The sequence below is a fragment of the Erithacus rubecula genome (genome assembly GCF_903797595.1).
Source record: "Erithacus rubecula genome assembly, chromosome: Z".
Taxonomy (NCBI): Eukaryota; Metazoa; Chordata; class Aves; order Passeriformes; family Muscicapidae; genus Erithacus; species Erithacus rubecula.
Window position 1 is genome coordinate 23,941,550 of NC_136661.1, and position 15,251 is coordinate 23,956,800.

The window sequence follows — 15,251 nt, forward strand, 5'->3', positions numbered from 1 at the left end:
TTTGACATGAGTGTGCTGTCAGAGGCTAAAGGAAAAGGAGTCCCCAGTATCACCAGCTTCTCTGGATTCATGCTGTATCTACGTGGCGGCAGCATTAATTCAGCTGTTCAAGGAATGTTTAATGGAGTCTCAGAGCCATTTATTACAGCTTAACTTGGAAATAAACCAATTTTCTCTCTTTCTTGCAGGCACAGAAGACATAAATAAGGAAAGAACTGGAAAAAGGTAAGCGACAATTTAAAATCACAGCTCCTCTCTCAAAACCCAAACAGAAACCTGCCTGCCACCACTGTCATTCTAGAAAAGTCACAACAAACTCTCCAAATACCACTTAAATCAAGGAATTCTGAGAACTAGGCATTAGTCAAAGTTGTTATATGTGTGTTGTTTGTGGATCTTTTTAACTCTTCCAACTACATAGGTCATTAATTCATTCCATCATTTGTGTAAAAAAAGAAAAACAAAATAGATGTGCTAAAAGAAGACATTGTTCCCATTAAGATCCACCAACTCTAACAGCAAAAAGCTAGTAATTACTTGGGAAAGAATTCCCTTTTCTGCAGTGGAAGCACATTCTTATTAGACTCCTGGCTGACTAGAAGGATATTCCATCCCCTGACATTTCACTAAGCTCCTTCTTTCTGATGCTTAGTCTAGGTCTCAGGGGAAAACAGCGTACTCTAGGAAGTCAAAGCTTTGCCCAAACCTATATTCTGAGCAGCTGGAGGGTCAGGCCAGTTACTTCAGGTTGGCTTCTAAAGCATTGATAAAAAAGATGCAGGCAAATCAGGCAAAGACTCTTTATCCCAACTTTAAACACGCCACAGGCCCTCTAGCCACTTTTCAGGAGACATATCTGCTAAACTGCCTCTCTGTAAAGCACACCTAGTGTGTGGCATCATGTGTGTGTTTCACAGGGACAGACCTGCTGGCTATCTTGCAGCTTGCTGGTTCTTCACACTGCCTGGTGCTGTCCCCATTCATTATCCACTGCAATCCATCTCCTGCCTGATGAAGACAGGGCTCTCTAGTCTAGGGGCAGCACAAGGCATTTGCCACACTTCTCACAGGCATCTGGCTATCAACTTTACACAGTGCAGCCTTGAACTGCACACAGGATGCCTCTCACGTTGTCAGTTTCCCAGACAAGCTCACACCCTGATTTCCTGAGCAGCAGAGATGTGCCTCAACGTGCCTCTTCCCCCACAGAGGATGTCCCTGGTCTGGAGACTGTGTGCAGGGCACATTACATGGTGAGCTGCAGTGTGCCTTCTGTTGTGACATGTTGTCCTGAGGGGAGCAATAGCTCTCCTCCTTCTTCTTCTTGAGCTGGGGGTAATTCAATTGAAGATGATGTGGCTTCACACTTCAGTACACAGAGACATCAGTACACAGAGGGTAAAGCGTTCTTTTCTCTGTCTGACAGATTAAGTGGAAAATCAGCCAGAGCCCAAGGCCATGTTCATGGAAGAGGCCAGTTTAGCCAGGGTAGCCGTGCTCCCAAGGCACAGCTACTTTCACATCTGCTAAAATTACCTTCTAGGACTGCCTGCCAGATTGCTCGGACTGCACAGAAACCAGGTGGTCAGCACCTTTCTCTCCAACACCTACAGAGCTCATTCAGCCCCACTGAGAGGCCACTCCGCCCGTGCCCATGCTGTCAATGCACAGCAACACATCACTGCTTTCTCTGAGTTTCCCAGTGTCATTTTCTTCAACACATTATGTAAAAATAACCCAGAGACTGGACTGGTAATATTTGCACCTACTCAGAGAGGAGCCCACGACTGTCATTCCTGTGCACACCTGCCCTCTGCAAATCCCACACTGTTCCTATAAAGAACTGTGCACAGTGCTACCTTGCACTTCCCAGATTGCCAGCCAGGAGCAAGAAACAAATATTTACATCAAATAATTACGCAAGTTCAAGCAGAAGAAGTAAGGAAAAAAAAAAAAAAGACCACAATGCCAAACAACCCAACAAACTTTTCCTGATCTCTCCGACTCATCCTTGTATTCTCCACAGGTATCTTCAGGAGAAATTCTGTGGTCAGAGCCTGGCTGTTTACCCTGGGCAGTGCAAGGGTGAAGAGACAGCTGCTCCCTGCTCCAGTTGCTGGCTATTAAGCAAACTGAGCAGAAAGAGCTTGATAATAAGTGGGAGGCAGATATGTGGCACCAAGGAGCCAGGTTTATGGTTGGCTTTCTGAGAATTTTAAAATACACTGTGAAATTGATTTGTCATCAGGACGAGAGCCTGTGCTTGTCAGGTCTGTCAGTCTCAGTTTTCAGCTGAGTTATCTGATTCACTAGGGCTCTGTTCTCCCTGTTCTATTTAAGACTAATAAAGCTTAAAATCCATCCCATAATTTTCTCAGGCTTTTAGTGGAACTGAAAAATGCAGAGGAGGGGGAGGTCTGAAGAACCATGCCTTCCTTGTTAGATTGTGTGTGCCTACAAAAACAAAAGGACAAAAAAATATAATATCCATGCTTCTTACACAGACTCCAACAATTTATACTCTTGTAACACTCCTATTCTACTGGGAATTTTTGGACACAATGTAATTTCCTTTATCGTCTCCAAAATTCAGGTGCTTTCACACTTGAGCATGACTCTTTTGTGACATATATAATCCCGTGTACCTGTACTGCTGCAGTTCTATATGCAGATATGCAAACAAAGGCTTGAACACACACCAGGACTGGCCTGATTTGCATGAATACGTGCATTTCTAAAAATGCAGTCCAGAGTCACCGAAGTTAAGCTTTACAGTAACTGAAGATGGGTTGCTGCTGAGGCACAGCCTTCACCTGAGCAGTGCAAATGGAAACCAGCAAAACTTCCAACCCATTCCTAGCAAAAGGCACTCTGTATATGCTTAGAAATTCCACTTGTAAGAAAATACGGAACAAGTAGAAGACAACAGTGAATTTCAGTGGCCATGCCCAAGAATGCAAGCAAGCCACAGGAACTCACAGAGTGTCCTTGTCACCTGGGGGAAGAAACAGCAAATTCAGATCTCTGCCCTCAGACACCAGGAGTACATGTAAAAGGCAGGGATAGTTTCTTGTCCTCCACATGATGAGTCCTCGCTGATGCTTCTGCAAGCCAAAGGGGAAACTCACAAGAAACAAGAGGCACATTTGGATGCTGTGGTTCAGCTTCCACTCTCGCAGGGTGGCTACAAAGCTCCTTTCTCCCTGTTTTTCTCATGGAAGCACAGGAAGCAGGGAAGGAGCTGCAATCCTCATGAGCCACCATGTCACCAGGGATGACAGCCTGACCGTGGGAGTGCATGAGGCCATCACTCAGCACAAGTGACAGCTATTCCCCTGGGGAGACACACTTGTAGGTTTATGCCAGGTGACTGTTAACTGCTACGTACCAGACTCAAAATGTAGCTGGAAACAGGTGCACATCTAATGGCACACCTTCATGCCCTGATCACTTGCTAGGACTGCTAATAAGCAGTGCCTTAAATGAGCTGTGTACTGGCCACATAAACACGTTTGGAAAATGTATCTGGTGGGCAAGGGACATAGGATATATGAAGACAGCATTATTAGTGTGCAAGAAAAAACAGAAAACTATAGGAAGGGACAAATACATTTTGAAACTGCAGCAATCACGTAGGAGAATGCCCTTTGCACTGGGAAAATTTCCCTGATCATGCTCCAACAGAGAGTTCAGGTCCAGCTCCAGCCCCCTTGCAGCAGACTGTGCACTGTGACACGTCAGATTCAGACCTCCTCCTCTTGCACAATATTGGTCTCGTAGCACAAGTGCCACCACAGCAGAGTCTGAGTCCTGCAAGGCGTCACTATTTCCACACCATTCCTGTCGTGGTGAGTGGATTAGTGCTCGACTCGCTCACAGTGAGGTGGCGTGCACTTCGTAAGGCTCATGTCATGCACTGTCACGTCATGCACTGTCAAAACACATCAACAGAGCCCTCATGCTAAATACCAGCTTGCCTGCAAAGGGAGCCCACGCAGAAGGAATTTACAGACACAGGCTCTTCCATAAGCAACAGTTATTTTTTTAACAGTCCACGTAATTCATCTACAGCTAAGACAAGTGTCTTTCCAACCATTAGGGACTCCCTTTTATAAATGGGGATATGGAGGAGCTGATGAGATATTGAGAAATCTACTTACTTTTTTTCATTTTAAACCAATGTACCAGACTTATCACCATGTACACAGAAGAGAAAAACTACTTTGATGATCAAACGCACAGTAAGATTTAATGTTAAGCACTATACTAATGTTAGTAGAATGCATTTAAAAGCACATTTCATGCATTTAAAGGCATTTCTCTACAACTGCATTCAGCGACAAACCACTGGAAGCACAAGACAAGCTATGCACTACCACACTTCCATGCTTACACACAGGGACATTAATGCAAGCCATGCAGGACAATACCTTCAACTTTGACAAGTGTCCCAGTTCCTTAGCAGCACTGAAAATCAACTGTGTGCCCTATAGTTGCAAAAGTCAGAAAAGAAAGGAGGGGGAGGAAAAATGGTTATAAACAAGTTTCACATATTTTTTGTTTGAGCAGGTCAAGTCAGTTCACAGCAGCTACACATAATCAGCCCAAGGCCAGGTGCAACAACTGGACTCCTTGCTGGTTTATTACGTAGTACAAACCCTGGCATTTCTGTGGGCACCACACCAAGAGCTATTTCAGAGCACAATCTCTTGCTAACCAGCTCACTCTTGTCTACAGCAGCCTCTCACTTATACAGGATAAACCTTAAAATGGATTGCACAGGGTAGGGGTGAAGCCCATATCCAAACATTTCTTTAGATTTCACATCTAAATACACATGAAGACCACAAAGAGTGGCCACAGCAAAAGATCACACAATCCCAAGATGATGACAATCTCTCCATAGAGCTTGGGCCCAGACATCACAGTGGGGTAAGCACAGATCAGATCATAAATAAAACTGGAGCTCAGCTGTTCAGGGGTGAGAGATTGCCAGACTCTAGTGAATACTAGAGCACCACCTCCAAACGCCCTAGAGCTTGGCCAATGGCTCTTCCCCCACTGTGCCTTACTGAAGCTGTATAACCAATGAAGAAACATAAAGGGAAGACGAACCTAGTGACAGGAAATCTTGCTTCAAGGCACTTCACCACTCTCACTGTAGAAAATGTCTTTTACCTAGCCTAAATCTACCCTCTTCTGGTTTAAAAGCATGCTGGCTACTTGATACCTAGGTAGCACCTGGTTATTTAGGCATTTGGAAAATAAATGTTAACACATAAAATGTGTTTCAACTAGGTCAGGCTGCTCAGAGCCCTATCTAATCTGGCCTTGAATGTTTCCAGGGATGGGGTATGCTGTATGAAGATTCTTGGTTTCACGAATTAAAGGTGTCCAGTAAATCCAATTCTCCTTCCCTCTCCACTACTATCCTTTCTTATCGTAACAGACTTTAACCCTCCCACTTGACTACAACAGCCTTGACCACACCCCACCTCAAAATACCCCAAACTTTAATGAAGCAAGATGTACACCCAGAATTATTATACTGCCCTTTGCCCTTGCCAGTATCACTCAGTTTTCCTTTGCTGCCTTCTCTGGTACTTGTTCATTACCCTTTAGGCCAGTACTCCATGGAACAAAAACTATCCCAGAGATCTGCAGAGAAGAACCTGGGAACTGGATAGTGCTGCAAAAATCACCACTGAAATATCTTTTTTTCTTAAAGGATTAAAATGAACATCAGACCCTCTAAAAGGCTGCCCTCAGCAAAAAGTCTGTATACCTGCTGCTTGGGGTAGCAGAAGAAAAACAGGCAGCTTATAGATACAACACTGGAAAAACTTGAGACCTGCCCTAGGGCAACTGGACACACTCTGCCCATTACAACAGCAGCCCAGAACTGAATTTTTAAGGTGAGGAGGCATTTTCTTCAGGTTTTCCAGCTTTGGAAAATTTCTTCAAGCTGAAAGACTCTGTGTGAAACCACAGATGACCTCTCGATTTGCTCTGCTTGTAACCACCAGCTAGCTCTCACTGTTCCTCAGCCTCTTATGTTCGTTGAATACAAACTGACACAGAATGAACATTATTGATTTTGTAGCTAAACAGAAGCTCTTGATAAATGATTAAATTCACAACTTTTGGCAGGGGTCGAGGGGAAAGTGCAGGCAAGCACAACAAATCTCAAAAGGAAAGCTCCTGAAATGAGACTGAGAGCTTACCTTGTTGTCAGTATCCAATGGGTAGTGAGCACAGCTCGCTAATCTGAAACAGCACGAATTTTCATGTATTTCCAGCAAGGAGAGCTGAACATGACTGCATACCAGCAGCAACAGAGAGATTTCACTGTGGGCCATGCCAAATAACCGACCAGAATACAGGTTTCACCAGCCTCTGCTACCCAACAGATGTGCCTGATGTCCTGCACAGTTTGCCATGAAATTCTGTTGACTTATGGGTCTTAAAAGTTAAGGTTTTCGAGATCATTGACCAAGCAGAAAACAGAAAACCAAAACATTTTTATATCTGGAATTTTGAAAAAGGGAGTAGTCTCAAAACATAGTAATACCAACTTTTCTTAATTCAATACTTTCTGCATTCACTGGACACCTTTTTTAATATACATTTGAAAACAACATTAACCAGCCCAGGCACGAAGTCTTCAAGCCTCAGGCTTCTAAGGAGGGTAGGTCAGTAACACTGAGCAATAGCCAGTGACTGGACACGCTTCATGGAACAAAGCTGCTCAGATAACTCCCAGTTCCTGCTAAGAACATCCTCGTCAATCAGTGACAATCTCTGCCAATGTGTCAGCAAGGACAAATTATTCTGCTGTTACACTGAGTTTGTCATCAATGCTGGTAATATCTAATGAAAATCTGGACAGCTCCTTCCTCTGCCAAATGGCATTCTTGTAAACAAGATGCTATACTCCTCAGAAAAGTTATTTACGCATGGAAAACACACCACAAAGCTCTAAGGACAGCACTTATTCCAGTTGTGCCAGAGAGTGAGAACAACTGAACTTAAATTATCAGGTAGCTTTGAGACAAGCTGCCCACAATGGAATTGATTAAAATGTCAAGGATAGAATATGAGGACAAATTAAATCCTTATAATGAATCATGCCTAGCTCTGCAGCAAACACAGCTGGAAAGGGGATGAGCCTTCTTGCTGTTTTTTCTGGATCTCCTCTAATGTTAGTTGTACTTTTCTAAACTCTTCAGAAACAAGAAACACACCTACACTCCACAACACAGAGATTCTAAATTCCTTGTTAATGGTCGGATGCTTTTTTGTCTCTTCAGTGAAAGCATGTAGAGAAAGATCTTCAGCTGCCTCAAGTCTAATTGTTGAAAGCCAACAGAACTGCACTGATTTATACTCCCAAGTGACTCAAACCCTTAAAGCTTAACAGTTCTACTGCTCAGCTGACAAAGTTAGGAAACAAATGTCTACTGCAAGATTTTTTTTATTCCAATCCTTCTTTGGAAACCATATTATATGCAATGCTCATTTTTCTAGGGTATAATAGTGAAAGGAAGTTTTATCTCCCATTGTACATTTATTTCCTGTATTTTTAAAATTCCTATGTTCAACAATGAGATTTGATAATTTAACAGCACTTAAGTTCATTTTAAAAATGCTATTGTATCTTTTATGTTAGTGTTTGTTAGAATACATAGATAAACACATTAGATAAAACTAATTTTTAGTTGTGGTGTATTAAACCACAAAAACTGTCAAAATAAAAGTGGGGATGGAAAGAGGAAAATAATTACTTGTCAGTACAGAGAACTAGGCACATATGCAGTTCACAGACCATAATTTTATTCAAGGCTAAGAAAGTTTTTTCTCCTCATCACAGAGGCAGCCTTGAACTTTCCTGCTCCAAGCTAGCACCAGGGAGAGGATTCATTTAAACTAACAGAGGTTAAGAAAGATCTCAGAAAAACCTCTTAAAGCCTCACTCTTCTCCACCAGAGTAGCTCTGGAGCAGCTCAGGCAGACGAGCCTGAAAAACAGTCTGGAAGTAAAAAGCAAATTCTGTCCTCAGCTTAAAGAAAATTTTGTTCATATTCTGGACTATATTCTCATTTAGTGAAGAGAAGTCTGACAAGTAGAAAAAAGCACAGCAGGAGCAAGCACAAATGGAACCTCAAGTGAATGGCTGCAGTGTACTGTGTGAAACAAAGGAGAGGCTCCAGAGGAATCACCTGGATGTAAACTAAGCACTTCTCTCACCTGACTAGTCACTGATGGCATGGTACAGTTTCACTGTAAGCAGTTGAGACAGAAATGTATAACTAATCCGTTAATATCACCAAGTGTTACGCACTAAACCCCAAAATACGGATTCCCAGAGTGTATATCCACTCAACCAAGACAGAAGGTGTTTAATTACATGCTGGATCTTAAAACTAGTGAGGTGTGAATTACTTGGTGAGTTACTGGAGATCATGTTGCTGCTAATCTCACAAACCACAGGCAGAGAGTGCTCAGAGAAGTTGAAGTCACCCATCTGAAAGTCATGCAGGAGCCACAGATCAGGTCATCAGAGTGGGAGGTTGCAAAATTGCCCTATCCCTTCACAGTGCTAACAGTTTCTCATCTGAGCCCCACATAGCAGAATCTTCCAGAAGCCAGTATAAGTGGAATTATTAAGTCTGGAGAGAGGTATTTAAACACTGAGCAGTGGCAGGGTCAGACCAGTGACAGGCAAGGCAAACTGCAGGGTGAGAGGAATGACAGGAACCTTCTCCCCAAGTATGCTTTCCACAATCTCCATCAAAAAGACTCCTGCACCTCCAGAAGTTTTGCAGACAGAAGATAAAACATTCCATAGAAGAGATTCTCTTCAATCACCAATATCTCCTACTTCTTAGGGGCTGCACATGAGTTTTAGGATAGAAATCCCCATCAGTGGCCCTTCAAACACAGAGAGGAACAGCTAGGGCTTTCTGTTGGGGGGAAAGGTGTGTTACAGTGCCCAAAGCTATTTGTCTGATGTGCTCAAAAAACAAACAAAAACACACAAAAAAGCCAAACAAAAAATCCCACAAACAAACAACAAAGAAAAAAAACAATCAAAAAAACCACAAAGGCAAGCCAAATTAGATATGAGTGGCTTGGCAAAGAAGTAGATAGCAAAGAGAAAGTACTGCTTCCAAATTTTGTCTTGCCTTGCCCTGCTAGCCTTCACTGCTGGGAATGATGAGAATCTGATGGTGATGGAATAAACTGCTATGCCCCAGAAAACATGGAAGTGGCTCTTTGTCCTTGCAGCTCATCCAGCCTCACCACCAATTCCCTGCTCAAGGACTGCACACAAGGCCATTTTAATAATTCCATTGTTCATAACTGTCCTTCTGGAAGAGCAGCTCACTTCCAGTTTAGACTGGTTCAGCCTTCTTGCTACCATACAACTAATTAGCTAATCCAGCTATGAACATTTTGCATTATCTCAGACAAGAGAGTATATGCTTCAATTTGCGTCTCAATTTGAAACTGAAATGATGGCCACAAGAAAATTTAAGTGGCTCTTAGCACATCCTGCAGCTTGGAAGAATTGGCTGATCAGAGTTATTGCCTCCTTCATGATACAAGTACTGAATCACCCTCCTACTCTACCTTTGAAATCCAAAACTAGAAAGTATAAAGCTCAAACAGCTCCTCCCTAGTTCTCTCTGAGGCCCTTGATCTCACTGATTCCATTTCAAATGGATCATGTTAATGCTGCTCCTACATGATGATTTTTGTACCTGTCCCCAAAGTTCTTTTTAAAAGCAATTCAACCAAGACAAAGAAATTTCATCTCCCTAAACTTATTTTCTTTTTCTTCTTCATAAATCATAAAAGCAAGCAGAAATGATTACTCCAAATCTAAGCTCAGAGAAAGCAGTCTTCAGCAAACTACAGCTCATGCTGATTTCATGGTTGTAGGTATGATGGCACACGTCACCCCAACAATTTTATTTAAAATCATCATCATCATCAAGGCCACAGACAAGGGCCTTCTCTCTCAGGGAAAGAAGAAAGAGGCAGGTTTGTATCACTTCCCTGGACAATGCAACCCAAGAAACCAAATCCAAATATGTGAGAGAATGGAACAGTGAAAAACGCTATTGTTCTACCCACCACTGGGAAAAAAGTAAGGCTGCATAACTGAGCTACAGACTGCAAGCTCACTCTAACAGCAAAATGAAAATAAGTTCTGGATCATCTGTAAATAATGAGGTTACAGCCCAAACCTCACACTGCCTCCAACTGAGTGTCATCCCCCAGAGCAGCTGGGCATGCATGACTGACATTTAATCAGTTTCTCTGGTTTCTCAGAACTGGGGAGGAGTTAATCTTCCATTGTTAAGAGCAACACTACATTCACGACACACATTCATCCAGCATGTCCCCACAGCTGAACAATTTTACAAAAGACTGCCTTTGAAGGAAAACTATCTGGACTTGCTTCCAACTCCCCAGCATGACAGAGAAATCCTGCCAGCCAAAGCTGGTATTAAAGCCTTCTGTGGGGGGGGTAAAACAGAGGATGGTTTAAAAATCAAACTCAAATCAACCACATCTATATAGTGAGACATTCTGGCTAATAGATAATAGGGCAAAAGTGGCTACAGGTCATGACCAAAGGCCATGAAGCCTAACTGTTCCATAGTTCCAACATACACTAACAGCTCTCCTTAGAGGATTGCAAAACACTAACCAGTGGAAACTGATACACTGGACAGAAACTCCTTTTGGATCATGGATTTTGAATTGTGATTTTTTCCTAGAGCATGCTCTATATCTTGCAACCCTACCATAAATAGGGATGCTCTCTTTCTTTACCAAGTTACAGACATGTTTTTCCATCCTCAGGCAGGCAACATGCAGACAAATTTACCTGGATGGATGACTCACTAGGTCAGGGGATGAGTTACACAGGCAATGGCAACACTTTCTGGTATGAGTCAGGAAGGATAAAATGTTTTACCGTATGGTCTGTAAGAGGAGGCAGCACAATCAGCTTCTCCATGGTGTTCATTACCACCCTCCAGAGCTCCTTCAGCACCCTTTTCAACACTGTCTTTTCACACACTGTTGCAAACAGTGTCAGGCTGCAGGGAGAGAGCAAGAGCTGAGTAAGTTCAAAGAGCACAATATGCAATGAAAAAGGAGCTGCATATGGAAGATTCAGTGCCCTATCCAAAGCAGTTTGTCATAACAATTGCTTTAAGGGTAAAAACCCTTCTCTAAAGCATAGCCTGTGCTCACCCTTGGAGTTTTAGCACTTAAAACACTGGCCAAAATGAATGACTGACATTTCTGATCTCAATAATTTCTGTTTATTGACCTGGGGATTATAGAAGGTGTCACTTGGTGATAGGTGGTTTGGAATAATACATTTAATCCAAATAAGAGCACGTATCATTGATCCCTTTAAGAAGATATGTTTAGTTTACAGAGTACATTTAAAAAAATATAGCTGTAGAATAATAGATTTTAAGCTTCAAGGGGTTACTATAATGGTTTCTGATGAATACCTAAATTAATATTTCCTGGAGTGCTGTGCAGAAATTCCTGCACAGCTTCTGAAAGCTGCTGAAGTACCTAAATCCTTCACCTCAAAAACCACCCCAAAATATTTATTGGACAACTCCATGTTTTGTTGTGATTGCATTCACCAATCACCTGCCACATGTTTATCTGCTCTAACACAAGGAGCTTTATTTCTTTACCTAGGTTTTCATTTCCTAGTTTTCTTTCTTTATTATTGTATAGGCTATAAAAAAGGCCAAGAAACGCTAGAATCCTCTTTGAAACATTTGTTGAACTTCAGCATTTACTGATCCTACTGTGAGGGCTACAGAGAACTCTGAGGCCAGCAGCACTCAGCCAGCTGACTCTTCTCCATCATGTAACATCTTTCCCAGATTCCCTTCTCCCCACATTTGGTTAGACAGTAAATGAACAAAACCAAACAGGGACAGGACTGATGTGGGTGGAATGCAGGAGGCATTAAAAAATACTCTCCTTCTGCAAAGGAGGGAAGAAAATAATCCAAGTATGGATTATCATAATCAAAGTTACTTGCTCCACAGCTGGATGGCAAGCCTGTGGCATACCACATTCCCAATGGAACAAAGGAACATGTCTTTTCAGGATTCATGATGGCATGCATGGAAAATGATCAAATGAGAAGACTCCTAGGTGTGGTGACTGCTGCAGAGAGTCACTTAGTGCACAGTGGCCCAAAAGAAAGATGGGATAATCAACACTAAGAGCAATCAAACCCCCTATGTTTTACACTTGTAAAGCTTCACATGTCTTGCAGCATTTATTATGAAAATGGTTGGCCATTCCTTATTAAATGAAGAACTGATATGCATCAGCATTCAGTTTAACTTGTATACAGATTAAAAACTATTTCTCTTTGCAGTTCAAGACTTGGCTTGAACATTTAACTGTTCTTGTCCAGCTGAATAATGCTGCATGGTACTAATGCAACAGTTAATTAAGGCAATGGATCAACCACATGCACATCCCATGGTTCAGCAGCTTATTTGCTAGTCAGAACAGCAGCAGATGTGACTAGAACACAGGTTTGACAGGACTGTGATACTGAGTAGAATATGTATCAAGTACATAAGCACTGTTCATAATATGCTTGCTAATTGACTACAGTAAAATCTCTAGAAAAAAAACATGGCTAGAAAATTTACAATTTCAGCCCTTTTCACTACTTGATCAGAAGTGTGTTTTGCTGATTGCTATAATTGCCAGAGGTAGACAGAAGAACTGAGTGTGCTTTTGCACTGAATAAAGGCTCAAGAGCCCATCCATGGCTTTTGAGAGGCAGATACGAGAAGAAAAGCTATTAATTTTTCTTGAAAATATGGAGACTGGAAATCTCAGTAACAATCCAAGAACATGAAGCTATTTTCCCCTCTGCCTCATTCTTGTTCCAATCCAATGAACTATACGTGTAACATATATTTGAACACTTTCTTACTTTCCATCCAGGAAGTCCATCAGTGGCCTCAGGACATTATCTGCATCTTGTGCAACTGTGTTTCTGGCATTAGCAGCAGAATTTGCTGTCCCTTTCACTTGACAGAGGATATCAGACATTTGCTTGACACACTCATCAATCCTAGTCTGAAAGCTGCACAGATAGGAGAGAGGCAAAAACAATATTATCAGTGGCAGAAATACAAGGTAAAAAACTTCAAGTTCACTCAGTTCCCCACTTTTCTTTCATGAGACTTGCTGCTCCTTTCCTTAGTGTATTTGTTACCAAAGGGCATGCACTCCAGTTTCTTATGCCCACCAGCCACACACAGCTGACCACCTCTGAGCACAAAACATGAGCATGTTTGAGAGAACTTTGTTCATTCATCTTGCAGCAAGAAATTATCCTTTCCTGACTTCAAGAAATGCTGTTATTCTTAGCTCAAAGCACCCTGCTGAACCCATTGCTTTCTCCACCACAGAGACTGGGATATCACATGGAGCAATAACACAATGCATGCCCCACTCTGAGCACCCAGGAGTCCATCAGCAGAAAACCAGTTATGACCCATCATAGCTTAAGTCTTTAAAATAACAGAGAGCCTGAAGTCAGGCACCAGCTTAAACCAGTCCACTGCCACACAGTCCATGCCAAGTGTCAAACTGGGATGTGGGGCTCAGCTGTGCAAAGTGCAGTCTCCCTGTAAGGAACTGACACATAAAGCATTAAAGAACAATTACTTTTCCACCTCTTCCTGCTAAGAGGAGGTTCAAAATTAAATAATGCAGTGATTAAAAATTATGAATAGATCAGCAGAGTTGACAACTAATCAATTCAGCAAATAAAGGAAAATGCTCTGACATTTAAAAGAACAGTTACTAACAACAGGCACTACAAGTGACATTTAACTATCCATTAATGGCATAGAGGTTTGAAACTAGGAAGAGAAGCCAGTGTTAGGAGGTAGGATAAAGATTTAGGACAAGGTACAGAAGTTTGGAAGCAGCTTTACATCTGCATCTGAACTTTATGTGCAAGCCACCAGGACACCTGTGGGTCCAGTGTGAGTGTCCCATGGCTCTCACCTTCTTTCTCCACCTTTCTGCTCTGCCACCTCTAGCCTCATGGTCCTTCTTGCTCAATTCTAGCCTGCCTCTCACTGGAAAATTCCAGAGCTGTCTCCCACCTGCCCTACTTCTAGCAGAAAGAGTCCTGCAGCCCTCAGTCATGGCTGCAATGGCTGCTTAATCAGAGACCTAAGCCACATCAAATGAAAGAACATGAAAAATTTCCTGTGCCATTAATATCCTGTTCTGGGACAGGCCAATCCCACCCCACAGTTCTCCCATCACTTTATCAATTGCAGGACCTTGCTTCAAGATGCTTTAAACTCCCCAGGTCAAGGATGGAAAATAACAATGGCTTCATAGATGAAAAGTAATATGACTCAAAATGGTTGCCAATTTTATAAAAAATAATAGATCAGTTACTGTGGCAACAGGTTCACCTGAAACTGAAGCCTGTATAGATGTACAGCTTAACAGGAGCCCTTGGCAGTAGCAAGCTAAAAAATAACTTTACCTATGCTGTCAGACAGGGCCTGCTGCTCCCTAGCTCCTCCAGGAATTCCTTCCTTCACTCCTACAGCCTCTAAGAACAAAATAGTAGCTAGACTTGCATGAAGATAAACCCTTCCAAGACTTGTCTTCTCTCAAAGTAGAAAATGCTTCTGTGTCCAGACAAAGTCCTCTCTCAGCACAAGGGTAGTGAGGCTCTCTGGACTTGTGCTGCCTTCTCATCAAATACAATTAATCTCACACCGATGAAAAAGAGTTAAGATCTGCAGTGTCAGGTGTGCAGGTGAAAGGACAACGGTTTACAGAGACTGCACAGAATATTGTGGATATCTGCCTTATCTCCTAAATTTATATCCTTTAAGAAATCATGCTTATATATATATATATATATATATGTGCTTTTTACTTCCTAAAACTGTTAAGGAATAAATGAAGCACCTCAGACATCTGACTGGCTGGATCTCTGGCTGGCTCACCTCTCTAAAGCACTCCCCAGTATGTATGCTGATACTAGAAAATCTCTTTAGATCATATTATCATTCATCAAGATTGTCCCCTCATTGTTTTGTAGCAATGACTCCATGGAGACAATATTCAGATTAAAAAATTCACCTCCCTAATCACTGTTTCTCAGTCACTCTCTGTATTTACTGATTGCATTCAGT

General features: G+C 42.1%; 1 protein-coding gene across 4 annotated transcripts in view; it reads right to left on the bottom strand.

Moving 5' to 3' along the window:
• The window catches only part of LOC306814457 (protein unc-13 homolog B-like), a 198,532-nt gene that overhangs the window by 11,396 nt on the left and 171,885 nt on the right, over positions 1-15,251 (bottom strand). For 3 of the 4 annotated variants that reach the window (XM_079330523.1, XM_079330521.1, XM_079330524.1), the window contains 3 exons: positions 13,010-13,162; positions 10,991-11,114; positions 4,431-4,487 (listed from right to left, as the gene is read on the bottom strand). In XM_079330523.1, the coding sequence (XP_079186649.1) occupies positions 4,431-4,487; positions 10,991-11,114; positions 13,010-13,162 (334 nt within the window). The remainder of the gene's footprint in view (positions 1-4,430; positions 4,488-10,990; positions 11,115-13,009; positions 13,163-15,251) is intronic. The other variant, XM_079330522.1, reaches the window with a different exon arrangement.